General features: G+C 38.4%; 1 protein-coding gene across 1 annotated transcript in view; it reads left to right on the top strand.

Annotated features, from left to right (window-relative positions):
• Positions 1 to 5,475: 5,475 nt before the first annotated feature.
• tmem8b (transmembrane protein 8B) overlaps positions 5,476 to 14,604 on the top strand; it is a 50,653-nt gene continuing 41,524 nt past the window's right edge. Inside the window, exons 1-3 of the mRNA XM_015045978.1 lie at positions 5,476 to 5,860; positions 12,214 to 12,403; positions 13,123 to 13,330. Coding sequence (XP_014901464.1) covers positions 5,656 to 5,860; positions 12,214 to 12,403; positions 13,123 to 13,330 — 603 coding nt within the window. The 5' untranslated portion in view covers positions 5,476 to 5,655. The remainder of the gene's footprint in view (positions 5,861 to 12,213; positions 12,404 to 13,122; positions 13,331 to 14,604) is intronic.

Genomic DNA, 14,604 nt, shown 5'->3' with positions numbered 1-14,604 from the left:
TAATAGTGCAAGGAAACATTTCCTCATTAGGGGGCACTATTTAGCCAAAAATAATACGCTATACCTTGTTTAGTGAGACCCAAAGGGTCCTCATTTAATGCTTTCAATTGAGAAAAAGAGGAAATGAGGGGCTTTTATATATATATATGGCATCATATATTGTGGTGCAGTTTATGTAATTATTAAAGACTGCCTTTTTACAGTGTGGTATTATTTTACTGAGCAGTTTCACTCCCATGTGAACCAGTTCACCCTCACTCTCAGTTTTGCATCAGGGATTTGGTGCATCATTGGATTTACATGTTTGCATGGATTCAGCTGGTTAAAGTGCTTAACCAGAAGCCCTTCACGCTCTCTGTGAATGACGGTAGTTGATGCACTAGGGCTGTGGAGAGGCTCACCTTGGAGAGAGAAAGTAGAAATAACTGAGGGCATCATGTGGGCATGAGTTTATGTGTGTGCTGCCCACACCTCCCACTAGACCTTCATCTTCCTGCTCCAAATGTCACCGTAGGAGGCATTCCAAAATTTCACATCCTGGCTTCTCAAATTGTGGATGTTCAGCAGATACAGACAGAGCAGATATTTCAGAAAAGTCTTTAGCATCACAAAAGAAACGGACTGGAGCTGTGAGAAACATTGATTTGCTATAGGAAATTATAGCAATTCTGAATCCGTACAGTCTTTGTTGGAAATAGTTTCTGCCCCAGTCTGCAAAACGATCATTTAATGTGCATCTTCCAGGTCTCTAACAGAGCAGAGTTTGGCTTTCAGTCTGTTCAGAATAATCTGGCAAGCCTTCGATCTGCTGCAGAGTGCTCTGCCTCCAAGGTTCACAGTCTTTCTTTGCTTATATTGGATTAAAAAGCAGTCAAGACAAATGGCCAGACACGTAGACGAGCACACTGAATAACAGTGATGTGTTAGATGGTTTATCTAAGAGAAAATAAAATGTCTTTGGGCAATTGAACAAAGATGAAACTAGTGAAAGAGATGAAAGTCAAGTGAGGCTCATCGAAGGCAACAGCGCAGCTGTGAGTGGCATCTCAATACATTAGACTGTCATCCAAAAGACGAGTTATATCGCTATGTCAAATCAAAAAGGAAAACTATTCATTATTCCGGGGGTGATATAAACTATTTGATTGTTTCGCTGAAGATGGCTAAGTCTGTTTCTCTAAAAATTAGAATATTACATAAGGCCTAATCTTATTCTATAACCCACACAATCATGGATAACACTTACTTTCTTAATATTTGTCCTACAGTCATTGACACTCTCCACAGAGAGAAAAAAAAAGCCATTGTAAAAGAACATTAAGTTTTACAGAGTTCTGTGTGCAGACATTTGAACAGAAAGTTGAGGAGGAAAATTGACCTTTGTCTTACAATTCTCAATGCTCGAGTATCGCCGTTACAGTTCAGCTTCCTCTACCTCTGCGACTGAAGGAAACCAAGTCTGTAGTTTAAGATCCACGTGTGTCCAGGTAATGAGCTACAGCTGCTTAACCAGAAACTTCATCACAGCTGTCCTATCACAGCTAAGAAGAAAAATAATGGCTCAGTGGTCCAAAGTCTTCAATTCAGATTAAAGTAAGTCGAGGTCTTATCTGGAGTGACAGTGGAGAGACACAGAATCCATGTTATTGAAGAGTGAAGCGTGTATAGTGTCATCTGCCGGTGCCGGTCCACTATGTTTCATTAGTGCAGCAGACAAACGTTTTGGAGATGTGGATTTAACTTTTCCAGCAGGATTTGGTTAATGCCATTAATAAAGCAATCAGCCACATGCTAAAAAGGAAACACTATTTTTATTACATCACTGAGATTCCAAACAAGGTTTGCTTTTTAAACTGAAATGCATAAACTTTCCTGTCATATTTCGATTCACAGAGATCCACCTACTAGAGCTGAAGCAGTTTTATCTGAAAGGTCTGATAGAAAACAAAGTATTTTGAGCCTCCAGCTGAAGTGGGATTTGACATTTTGTTTCAGCTGGATGCAGATAAGGGTTTTCAATCTGAGCTGAAAAAAGTGAGTGAACCTGCATGTTGCGAAGTACAGCTGAGTCCAAAATACCAGGCATGTATTTTTAAAGTAAGCTCAAAGTCCAATTATTTTCATGGACACATGATTATTTGAATTCTGTCGGAATGGAAATTCTGTCTACAGAAAAGTAAAGGAATGGCAATATTGGTGGACTGCATTTTTATTTGCAAACTCACGTATTTCCTTTTTAAATAAAAAAAAAAGCTTGAATATTTAGGGTTGTAAATCCCTCTGCTATTTTTTATTTGTGTAACCCTCTATTTCTGAGGAAAGCTTCACATCTATGTTGCATGGAGTCAACAGACTTCTGGCACCTGTGAAGAGCTTATTTCAGCCCCCTGACAAATACTGATTTCACACATTTCACATTTCCTCGGCATTGCTTTTTTTTTGCCTCAAAAACAACATATTTGATGTCACCCCACAACTTTTCTATTTGATTTAGTTAAAAACAGTCATTTAAAAGAGATTTCTTCAGCATAAAGCAGCCTGACCATGTGGCTTTGTACGTGATGGAGTTTTAAGGGTGAGCCACCATAGGCAGCTTAATTTGCTACTTGCCAAAATGTAGAACTATTTTGCTCGACGTTTTTCGAGCCTCACTGTTGTGAGGCGTAGCCATTAGCTTGCCTTCACAGAGGCATCATTAAGTTGTTATAAAGCTCAAAGTGCAATTAGGATTTGAACATAATGTAGCCATTCTTCGACATTGCCACCATGCCTAGTTTTTGATTGATTTGAATTATAATTTATTCATGGTATTTCTTTTGATTTCCACTTTGAATTATTAGAGAACATTTAACTGGCCAATCTATCATATTCTGCACTTCTTTATATGTTTTCTACAATCAAAATATGCTGTTCTGAACAAATTCTGGAAAGACCCATTGAGTATGTAAACTTAAAAGATTACTCTTAGTTTAATTTGAGGATTTGATCAATATGTTCATGTTTTTTCTCAAGATGGAGCTTTTATGTGCAAAAAAAAGAACAAAAACTACCATCAGTAAAACCTATTCTCTAAATATCATTTGCTTCAGCCGTTCAGAATGTCCGTTCATGTTTTGACAGCTTTAAAAATATTACCTTAAAGCGTAGTTTATAAATTAGCAACAAAAAAGCAATACGCAGAAGAGCTGTATAAAACATCTAACACTCTTTGTGTTTTAAAAGCAACCACAGTCAAAGTGCTTCTCCTCTTGTGTTACAGGAATCAATACTACACCAGTCCTCCTCTCTACCAATTGCAAAACAAAAAGTGAGAAGGAAAACCAAAACAGTCTTTAATTATTCGGTTTCAGGTATTTTCCAGCCTCTTTACTGTGTAACATATTGCGCCTTCTGGTCCATCTGTGTGGGAGACCAAGCTTTGACTTATTTATCTTCAAAAACTTTCAAATCTAGAGGTTCTTGTGTTTGTATTGTGGTTGTTAGTGTATTAACAGGACTAGGATATAACTTTTTCTGGTTATGTCCTTATTAGTTTTTAATACTAATAAACAACATTTATTATTTCTTCAACATGGCACAGGAAGGTAAAGATCTTGTACTCAAAGATGAGGTGAAGCAAGAATGAAGCAAGATTGAGGTAGATGACTGAGTCAGAGGGTTTTTCACGCCGTATAAATCTTGTTTGGTCTTCCTGGTCCAAGTCCTCCGATTGCTGAAGACATGGATGTTGTTTCAGATAGAAAGGTTTTGCAGTCTTTTGTGTAGCGGGATGAAAAGCTTCAAACTAGTCAGGGAGTTCATGCTGACCCCATGCCACCACCAAAAGCACCAACAATTGGCATGTCAGTGTCAGAACTCCCCCACAGTGGCAGTTTTTGCTTTAGTTGAAACCTGCGTGTGATGCTTTTACTCTGAATCCTGCCACACATGTGGGTTATTACTTTGAAATGTATCATTTCATTTTGTCGTTTCAACGGGATGATGTACCCTGTGACATAAATCAAACGTTTAGAGCTCAGGAACTAGTTTGAAGTGTTGATCTTCCCTCCAAATTCTCCATGTCTCGATCTAATGAAGCAAATGTTGGACCTGCTGACCAAACAAGTCCAATACATGGAAGCCCCAGCTGACAACTGACAGATTAAATGTTATACTGCCACCATCTTGGTACTAGATAGTAAATCTACAACTGTCTGATACACTATTTCTCAGGTGGTCAAAATGTTATGTCTGTTGGTGAATATATTTTAAGGAAATGGCGGATATATTCAAGTCCTTTGGTTTGAATTTTCCATTGTCGTTTCTTTTATGTCACAAACTCACATTTATCCTCTAAATGAACTACAAATCATGTTTTCTTTTGTCCAGCTGCAATAATTTGTCCAATAAGCCTTTCAGGTAGACCTCATTCAGGAGCTCATTCTCTCTTCAACAAATCTTCTTGGATTGTTATGACTCATGGTGAGACGACCCTCAGGCCAGAATATGAGTAATTTCCGCTGTTCAGCTCCAGGAGAGGCTATTATCTGCTACAATAATTTAAATCACCTGATGAAACAGATATGGATGGATAAAATCTAGAGTTACTTTAACTTTCTGAAGCTGTTGGTTCAAAACACTAAACACTTAGTGTAGTTTACTTAAGGTTCCCAGTTTATTATGGATCCCTATAATCGCTCTTGCTTTTATCTGGACCATTACTGAGAGATGTAGCCATGGCTGCAGCAAACCCTGTGTCCCTTATGGTGGCTAAAGGATGTAACTTAATCCAAGAGACTTGATGCAATCATTATAAAATTGCATCCTATTAGCCAAGGTGAGAAAAAAATGTCTACTGTGACATTAAAAAGAAGAATGAAAAAGAAAACTGAATCTCCACTAAGTCCTGTGAGCTAACACTGCAGCAATTGTTGACACTTACGAAGGTTGAAGTTTAATACTGTGTTGGACACAAATGTAAGATTATTTTTCCCATATTTTATACTTCTGCCCTGTGACATTTGTTTTGGAAGGTGATGATTGTATTTGTATAAATGCACGTGAATGGAAATGGCTGATTTCATTCTAAAGAGTCTAAGTTTTTAACCACAGTTTTAGACTGTAAATAAATATTCTTGATTCTTGATCTTTCTTGCAAGAAAAATAAAATTTACATCACCAAATTGTAGTTCTTAAAGTTTTTTTTTTCTTTTAGTTCTCCCAAAAATCAACAAGTTTCTTTCGTTCAAGTTAGATGTTGCAGTATTGCATTTAAACGGATCCACTCTGAAATAAGGACTTTAGAGAAACTTTCCATAAAGATAAAAAAAATAAAATAAAGACAGTAGAGTCGAAATCACTGCTACAGAAATGTTTACACATTTTAGGGGGCTTTGCAGCACTAAGTCCTCGCTAACTTTCTGTGTCGGCTCTCTGAGGAGGAGGCTGCGTCGCTGGTTCGGGGGACAGCTGCAGCCTCTGTAGTCCTCTCCACTCTCCTGTGTGCGGTGGCCCGGCGGACTCTCCGGCTCCGGCGGTGACGAGGCCCTGTGCTGCAGTCCACGTCCGCAGCGCGCGCGGCGGACGGACAGGGCCGCTGGTCCAATCAAATCGCTCGACATATTGAGGTTGCCAAATCAAAGCCAAAGAGGAGGCGCCGGCGACGTCGTCGTCGGAATGACGTCATGCACAAACAGCTGGTCGCTGGCAGATAATCAGAAAAAATGTAGACCAGCAGAGCGCCTGAGACCTGCAGCCGGGCTGGAGCCCCCCTCACAACGCTTTCGGCTTTTAACGATGTTGCAGCTGGAGGGTCGGGGCTCGGGATGTAGCCCTCCGAGGCTGCTCTTGCTTGTTTACACCTTTTTCTGCGCTGTTGGAGGTGAGTGGATGTGTGTGTGTGTGTGTGTGTGTGTGTGTGCGCTGCTGCCCGCCGCTTTGATTCGCGGAGCTGTTCCTTTTGTTGGTGGTGCTGAAATCCTCCGAGCTGGAGCAGCAGGACAGGCGGCGGTGGGAGCACCGCATCCCGCTTCTGGTTTAGTCGCCTGAGCATCCACCCTTCGCTGCTGCCTTCACAGCTGCCAGCTGATGAAAATGATCATTTTAAATGACAAGAATGAGGAAAAGAAAGCTGCCAATTATGGTTCACTGATATAAACGCTACTGAAGAAATGTATCGGTTATGAAACTGACAGGGAGGAAAACACATCAGACTGGACGCTTATGTTATTAACTTTCGTTATGTGTTTAATTTGTTTATTATAAAGTGCAATGTACAGAAATATTACGTAAATATGACCATAACCGTAGTTACTTTTTGTTTCTAGTTTCATAATTACCCACAGACTTCAAACTTAAAAATATAATTTAACAATCTGAGAGTTTTCATGTTAGTATTTCTCTTTTTCTCCTAATGTAAGCAAAAAAAACTGCAATACTATAATGACTTCTAGTTATTTTTCTAAGTATACATGCTTTATTGGGCTTTGGAATGTCAGCCACCAACATGTCATAGCTAAACATTAAAATCTCTGTTCTGGATTCTGGGACAACAACAAAATGCAGGACAAACTGTACTTTTCTGCGCATCTGTCAGAGAATGTTGCAGACTTGTTGCTGTTTTGCTCCATCAGTTTATTTTAACTTTGCTGAAGACAGAAAGCTGAAATCAGCCTTTTTATTCTTATCTTCCCAGGTTTATGAGTAATAAACCTGGGAATAAATACGGGAGAATCATTTGTGTTTGCAGTGGATCTGTGTGAATGTTGTCAGTCAGAGCAGAAGGTCTAGAAATGATTCCGACTGTGAGTTATCTTCAAGCAGATTGCACTTGGTGGGTGTGAGCAGTAGGGTGAAGTCCTCGTTGTTGTGGGCACTCGTATCCAGCATCTTATCCTCCCAGAAACCTGCTCACACACACATGAAAATCTATAAAAGAGCACTTTTTCTTAAATCCTGCTGTTAAAAATTAAAGTTTGCAGACAGCCGTGTGAGGTGTTCATGCATAAATCTTATGTTGAGATGACAAAAAGCAGGATTATGTCTGTATTAAGCCTCTCTTCCAGAGTAGAAATCTGTGGTAGGGAGGTGCTCCTTGAAGAGATTACCAAAATTCAGAAGCATGCTGCAAGAAAGCCTGTAAGCGCTTGGATGCTTTTATCTTCTGATGAGATGTCTTCATTAAGCTGGCAAACAAAACAAGCATATGGAGATGTTTTTGGCATGTTTACAACTCAGCGTTAAATGGATCCTCGGTGTCACTGAGGCTTCCACTGTTTGCTTGGATGTAAAATTTCAAATCTTTGTCAAATGAAATGCATTCAAAATACAAAAACATATATCAGCTTACTGTTGTAAAACAGATTTTAATGTGGATATGTTTTCACTTTGCCATGTTTTGATAGCTATCGGTAAACATAAGGTTGCAGCTTCCTGCAAACGCAATGTCTCATATTTTTGAGTATTTACAGAGTATAATTCCCTTGTGATAACTTCTTATTGGCAGATTGTAAAAATGCTGGCAATTAGACATATAGGCACACATCCAAGCTGCAGAAATTAATTTGACTGCGGCATACAAAATAACGTCTGCAGCTCACATAAGGAGATGAAATTTTGCAATTAATTTTGCATGCTACCCAAAACCATCAATTAAAAAGGGAAAGCAGTCTGAAAAGTAAGCAAAATTGTATAATGTAAGATGGATTCTAATTACTACAAGCAGTAATTTATAGGGCCTTGAAAAATGTTGTTTCTGTTTGGTACATTTTTATCACTTTACAGCCATGAATTTTCATGCTATGTGTTGGGAGTTTTATGCGATAAGTTCAAAGTGGTGCGTAATGGTGCAGTAAAAAATGATTGTACGTGGTTCTCCAACCTTTATCGTAAATAAAATCTGAAAAGTGTGGCATGCATTTGTGTTCAGCTCCCCTTAATCGATTGTTTGTGGAACCACCTTTCAGTATTATTGCAGCTGGAAGTGTTTTGGATTATGTCTGAGCTTTGTAAATACGTTTTTACTTGTGTTATTGCAGAATGCCTCAAACTCAGGCAGATTGAATGCACTTTGTCAGTGAACATCCTGAGCTATGAAGATGTCCAGCTCCTCCAGATTACCTTCAGGCTTTTAGCTGCTTTTCTGATTTATCCGCTCTTCATCCAGCCTGAACATTTAACTGGACAATCCTGTTATACTTATCACAATAAAGTACAGTGAATTTACAGTTTGTAATAGATAGGAGACTTGCTTTGCTTGCACTGTTGCAATTTAAAGATTTTTTTGTTGTGTAATCGTCATCAATTGGAAGATTGGTGACTTTTTCCTCTAAAACATATTTCTATCAAATTAATGATAGAATTTTGTGTAATTTTGGATGTTCTCTGTATTTTTTTTAATAGGGTGGGAAGAAAATACTGAAAATATGCTGAAAATTCAAAAGTGTTAATATCAAACTCATCCTTTTGCACTTTTGTCTTTGACTTCAGGCATTTTTTCTATGAAAGCAAAAAGGAATTTCACTGCAAAAAAGCTGAAACATAATGCAGAAAGTCCAGAAAAGGCTCACACAAGAGAGAAGTAGACATTTTGGAGTTTTGTATGGGATTAGGCTTTAGCTTTGAGACCACGTCTGCTCTACCGCTCTCAGTTTTCACTTCTTTTTTCTGTATTTTTGCATTCAAGGTTGCCTTCAGTTACTGTAGGTGAGAATCAGTGAACGCATTGAGAATCGGATGTAGAGCGAGGGGGTGGGAAGAGCAGAGAAAGGCCATTTTTATCTTTTATTTTTAAAAATACAAACATTAGACAACATAACACATTCAAGGGAACCTTTTTTCTTTATGCATCAACACATCAGCTCCAGCATACAGGGTCACTTTTCTTTGCTATTTTCTAATAATAAAGGGGGGCAAATGAACACTTGTAAAAACATGCAGCCACAAATGGATACATTACTACAATGAGCTTGCTTAGTGTTTTGTCTCGTCTATTAAACAAATTGGGTTTCCTTTCTAATTCCTTCCTCAAAAGATTTGTGTCAAATCTAATTTTTCTATGATTTGCAAGCAATTTGCAATTCTCAAAAGTGGAGCCGTGTCACCACAGCTACAGCAAGGACAGGATGTAAGAGGAGTCTTGTGCAAACACAAAGAGAAAAGGTGTTATAAATGGAAAACATTCACCGCAGATGAAAAATCAAGATGCCTCCTTGTCGTTCCCATGGAAATCTGCTACCTGTGCTGCTGTTTATGTTTATGATAACACTTATGCTTTATGTACTGGTGTGGCAATTAACTGACTTGCATGTAGTTACCTGCAGTTTTTGCCCACCTGCAGGGTGTGCTTGGTGTCAGCCCAGCTCATGTCGGTAACGTGGCAGATTACACCTGCCAGATGTTGTTCTTTTTATGTGCAGAAACGTCTGTGGATGTAATCCTGGATTTTCCCTTGTGCAGGATGCTAGTTAAGCATATTTATCTGTAGCTTTAAGGGCCACTCAAAGCCTATGATCACAAATTTGGCTGATTTAAGCTTTTGAACGTCATTTTTAGCTTCAGTGAGGAGCTTTCTGTTGTGGACTTACGTGGTAGAACATAGAATATCAACAAAAGTGCATTTAAATTAATGTTGAGCCTCAAGGAAAAAACAGAATGAGCTGTCAATAAATTTTCTTTAAATATCTGCTGTCGCCTATAAATCAGGTCAAATTACTTCACTACAAATGCCACAAGATCAGTTAAGTCTTTTTCAAAGGAAAGTAAAATCTTTAGATTACAACCTTGTGTAAAAGCAGGAAATGTAAAAAAAGAGAGAAATTCAAGAAATCTCACTAATAACCAGTTGTAGCTTACTTTATAATTACATTTACTGAAGTCAACTGAGATCAAAGGCATACTAACAAAAAATCTAAATAAAAAAAATAGTAGATATTGTCATTATGGTTTCATAATAATAATGTTAAAACTAGTTTCCAATGGCTCCTGGAATTATAGCCAGCATGGTTTCCAAGAATTTACCTTGTCTGAGTGAAAATAAAAGAGAAAGGAGAAGTTTCCTAATTGGGTCATTCTCTTCATCTGCTACAGCTTTCTCTGCATTCCTGACAGCCTCTCCTGCGTGGAGGGTGTTAGAGGCAGAGCTGCATCACAGCAGAGAGGGAGGCACCTGATCACAATATGAGTGTTCAAGCTATGTCTTCTTTTTATGAAAAGGAATTTTCTTGTTTGAAGTGAGAAAACTAAACAAACAAACAAAAATAAATAAATATTACCTCTCCATAAATATATCTTTTGCACAATATGGCATAACATATAAAATATTAGCCCTTTTTGTCTTTCAGCACTTTATAGAGTAACACAGTGGGAGCATAATAAGCTGATATCAGGTGGCTAATTAGTCAGGTTATCTGCACAGGTGGAGCCTGCAGTCAGCTACTTAGCTCTTGTTGCTTTCCAGTTGTAGTTTAGAAACACTGCGTCCTCATTATTGTGCTGCTTGAGAAAACGTACTGTAAAATTCCTGGCTACATTTAGATTCAACCAAAAAAGTTTTTTACTCTAGAAAGTTTCAACAATGCCACCTGTGTTTAAATGTGCCAAGGATGAGGAAATGAGAGGGATCAGAAAACAAGAAACATTTTCCTGTGCAAATATATGAACGTTTTTCCCATCTGCACAACGGGTAGAGAAGAAAAAAACAACTGAATTTTGTCCTGTGCCTCCATCTGTCACTTCCGTTCACCCTGCCTGCAAACTTGATATGAGTTAACATTTAGATGGATCTCTGCAGTTTCCACATTTGTGTTGTTTGTCTGTTTAACTTGGAATCACATCGTCAGATTTACTGGAGAAGGGCCGTGCAGTTGAAGGTCTTGCATGCACACAAGCCTGGGTTTGTAGTGAAAACTTAGGCTCACAACAAGTACAACCAGTTAATGTGGAGTGCCATTATTAGATTAGTTTGCTAATTAGATGCCACAGGCAGATTGTCTTTAAATATTTGCAGCAATAATTATGGTATTACCATTAAAGCAATGATTTTAAAAATGTTGGTTTTGTTTTGGTCTTGACTGACAGGGTGTATGGCACTATTAGTTCTCGCTGTACAAATGTCTATGGACGAAATTTGTTTTTTTTATTAAGTGAGGGTAAAGTCTAGTTGCCTTCTTTCAGCCAGCTGACCATCAGTACGGAGTACAAGTTGTGGCAATGACAGTGTTTTGTGCTTCAGGTAGTCAGAGAGAAGTCTAGTCACTTTCGCACTTTCTCTGGTATCTCATTAAAAAGACTTTCAACTGTAGGAAAAAGATGATGACACATTTAGGAATTTTGAAACTCTTTTGTTGCTTCTTTTAACTCATTAATTTTTCACAAATTTTTCATTCTTTAACTGGAAACTGTCAGGGGTGCCACAAAAAGAAATGTAATAAAATAAACAAAACTCAGGGAGTGAAGCGATCAATGTAAAAATACATTTGGCTCCTTTACTATCCTCCTGGCTGGTCATGGTGACTTGATGAATTTGTGTCCTTGTCCAGTCTTCCTTGTCTCAGTTTCAGTTGTTGAAAATGTTGGGCTTTATTCCAGGACTTATGAACATCTGCCTTTCCTAAATGGCATGTCTGTCTTTCCTTTCACCAGTCTGGAGATAAAATAAACTCATAAAGTCAAATTAGTATTTGAAATTTTAACAATAAAAATGTTTATCTTGGAGGAATTTCTAGTTGTGGTAATGATCACACCAGCAATGGTTTTTGGAAATGGTTATCCTAAACTTGTGATGTTTTTTTTTTCTCTACTCAGAAAATGTTATGGTTGGATTTTTCACAATTTTTCAGAGTTTCTTTCTTTTGATTAAAACTTTATGTGGTGCCCAGATCCTAAGTTCAAACCTCCAATCTCTGGTTTGTAAGTCAGAAAAGTCCTTTTGCTCAGTATCTAATGTTAAACCACTCACGGTTTGTTGTTGGATAAAATGCTAAAATAAGGTTCTTCCATCTTTGTTTTATGAACAAGAAATGAATACACCATTACTCTTACAGCATGTGCAGAAAATTATGCTGGTGTCAGTGTTGCTTTGTGGTGTCAGAATTTTTGATATTGAGAAATTAAAGGTAAAAATCCAGTTAATAGAACAACAAGCAGAAACAATGTGGTATACATACAAATTAACTGGACAGATTTTCAAAGACAGATCAAGTGCTTTACTCATGTTTTTGTTTTTGCTCTCCCTAGATTGCCTTTTTGTGACTGATTACTTCACCCGTACGCCTCGTAAGCTAAATGCTTTCAACTCCTTCGCCAGTGTGGAGCTGTTCCACTTCAATGTGCCTGAAGACACAATGATGGCCGTCTGGAACCTCATCACCTTCAAGGAGCAAGGGGGCACGTTTGGAGACAGCTGCCCAAACCGCAATGTGACAGTGTAAGACAATGACTTCAGAGTCATGTCCTTTTGAAGGGAATAAGTGGACAATCATAAGACTTTTACCTGTGTAGGGCAGGCTGGTTATCTGAGCAAGGTCAACTGTTACCAGCAGCTCAGAATCATAAAGGAGCTGCTGTGAAAGCATTAGCATTAACTTTTAATATTGCATATCTGTTTCTATCGTAGTTTATGGTGAGGGCTGCAAAATTTCTTGTGATCTTTTAATAAAAAGGATAGACAGTGATGCTCAATTTGAATTATTCATATTTTATAGAGGCCATCTGTGCTCACACAGCTGAAGTGCCTCCAGAGACATTAAAAAGTATTTGCCCCCTACAGATGAGACAAATTTCATTGGTCAAAAGCTATTCAGACCCACCTAGCATACATGGAAATATAATTGCCCCCTTTGTTAATTCATGAAATGCCTGATTTAACCTTGCTGTTTCAGCTTAGTTAAGATTCCACAAGCCCTGATTGATTACTTTTTCACATACAGCCATATTACTTTGGCTGAATGAATGGAATTATTTGAAAACTGTATTTTGTAATTCCTCAGGTTATCTCTGGCTGATATAAAACCATTTTGTGTGAGAACAAACTTGTAAGGGGACAAATACTTTTCACCACACTGCATATCAATTTCCCATAAGGCTGCTCCCTTTTTTATTCATCCAAGTGATGCTTAGTTTGAATTGTGGCTTTGCTATTAATAGGTATTTCAGGTCAGGAGCTCCTCCGGTGATCAACCCCCTTTACACCCGCTTCCCTCGGGATACGGTCGTCCCGGGGTCCTTCGCCGTGACCCTGACCTGGACTCTTCCAAACCGAACAACCGGAGCGTTCAATGTGACTAGTCCTCTCCCAGGAGACTGGTTCTTAGCCGCACATTTACCCAAGGATGAGGGCAAGATCTCAGTCAAGGTGAGCCCGGGCATTTATCAAAGCTAACTGACTTCCCAGAGCTCCACTGACAAACACATGCTGTGAATAAATCTGCCTTGATATTGACCCGGCAGGCCAATATTGCAGCCGCTGCAGCCTTGCAGTTAACATGGCGGAATTGTGGAAATCTCCTATCAAGCGTTTGCTTTTTAAGGCAGCAAATTAGATGCTTGAGTCACTCTTATGCTGCTCATTACTCGTCAGTGGTGACTGGTAACATAATTTTAATGAGATCAACTACCATTTTTTTTAATGCATGCTTAACTCCCTTTTATAGATGAAAAAAGAAAAAAAAATGTCAGTAGTTCCAAGGATTCGTTTTCCAGCTTGTGGTGCAGAGTCAAAAGAAGCAGAACAGTATCAGAGAGTTTTACTTTATCTCATCCTGTTCTCCTATTTGGCTGCATAAACACCTGCTGATTTCCATTTCGGGTGATTTATTTGTGGCCAGCACGGTGCTCTGTTGTGCTTGCTCTGTGGTTTTCACTGGCTGGCAAAAGTGCACCTAGTACACAACAATCAAACATATCATCAGAAGTCTCCATCACATCAAATGCCCAAAAGAATTGGTTTTCTTTTTGGGGCATTGGGGATGCAAGCCACCGTGGCTTAAAAGGGGAAAAGCTTCTACTTTTACACCGTATATACAGAAATACAAATATTCTGCTTTATGAAGCAATTGTAAAGGAAAAACAGTTGATTTCAACTTGAAAAGGATGAAAAGAAAGAACGGGGAGGATCCAGCCTGCATTCTAGGGAACAAATAAGCAGCTTTTAGCTGTTGGTTCTTTGACTTACAAAAATTTCTGCTACATGCAATAGGTGGAGTTCAGACGACTGCTTGTGAACTCTACCTCAGAAGCAGTCGTCTGCTTCAAGCACAACTTTATCTGTGGTGCAAATTCATTTTAAATAAAGCAACTTATTTGTCCAAATATTTTAAAGATCAAATATGTGTGTTGGAAAAGTCAATAGAAAATGCTATTGATGGATATGTGTTGACCTTCGTATGATAGAAATCACCTTCTACTAATAACTACCACCTTACTGCTGTTAGAAGAATCTATACATATTTTAATGAAACTATAGGTGCTGAACATTAAACGGTTTCATAAAACATTCAAACATAATCCCCCATTTTTATTTATTTTTACTTTCAGATACTTATTGTACCAACTCTGTTAAAGCATCAAATTCTAGTAAACTATCTTGAACTGTGAAAGAATTTTCAACTCTACGTAAAATATCAGACT

The sequence above is a fragment of the Poecilia latipinna genome, unplaced genomic scaffold, assembly GCF_001443285.1.
Source record: "Poecilia latipinna isolate Pla-1442-1.1 unplaced genomic scaffold, P_latipinna-1.0 Scaffold758, whole genome shotgun sequence".
Classification (NCBI taxonomy): Eukaryota; Metazoa; Chordata; class Actinopteri; order Cyprinodontiformes; family Poeciliidae; genus Poecilia; species Poecilia latipinna.
This window is presented reverse-complemented; position numbering and strand designations above follow the sequence as displayed.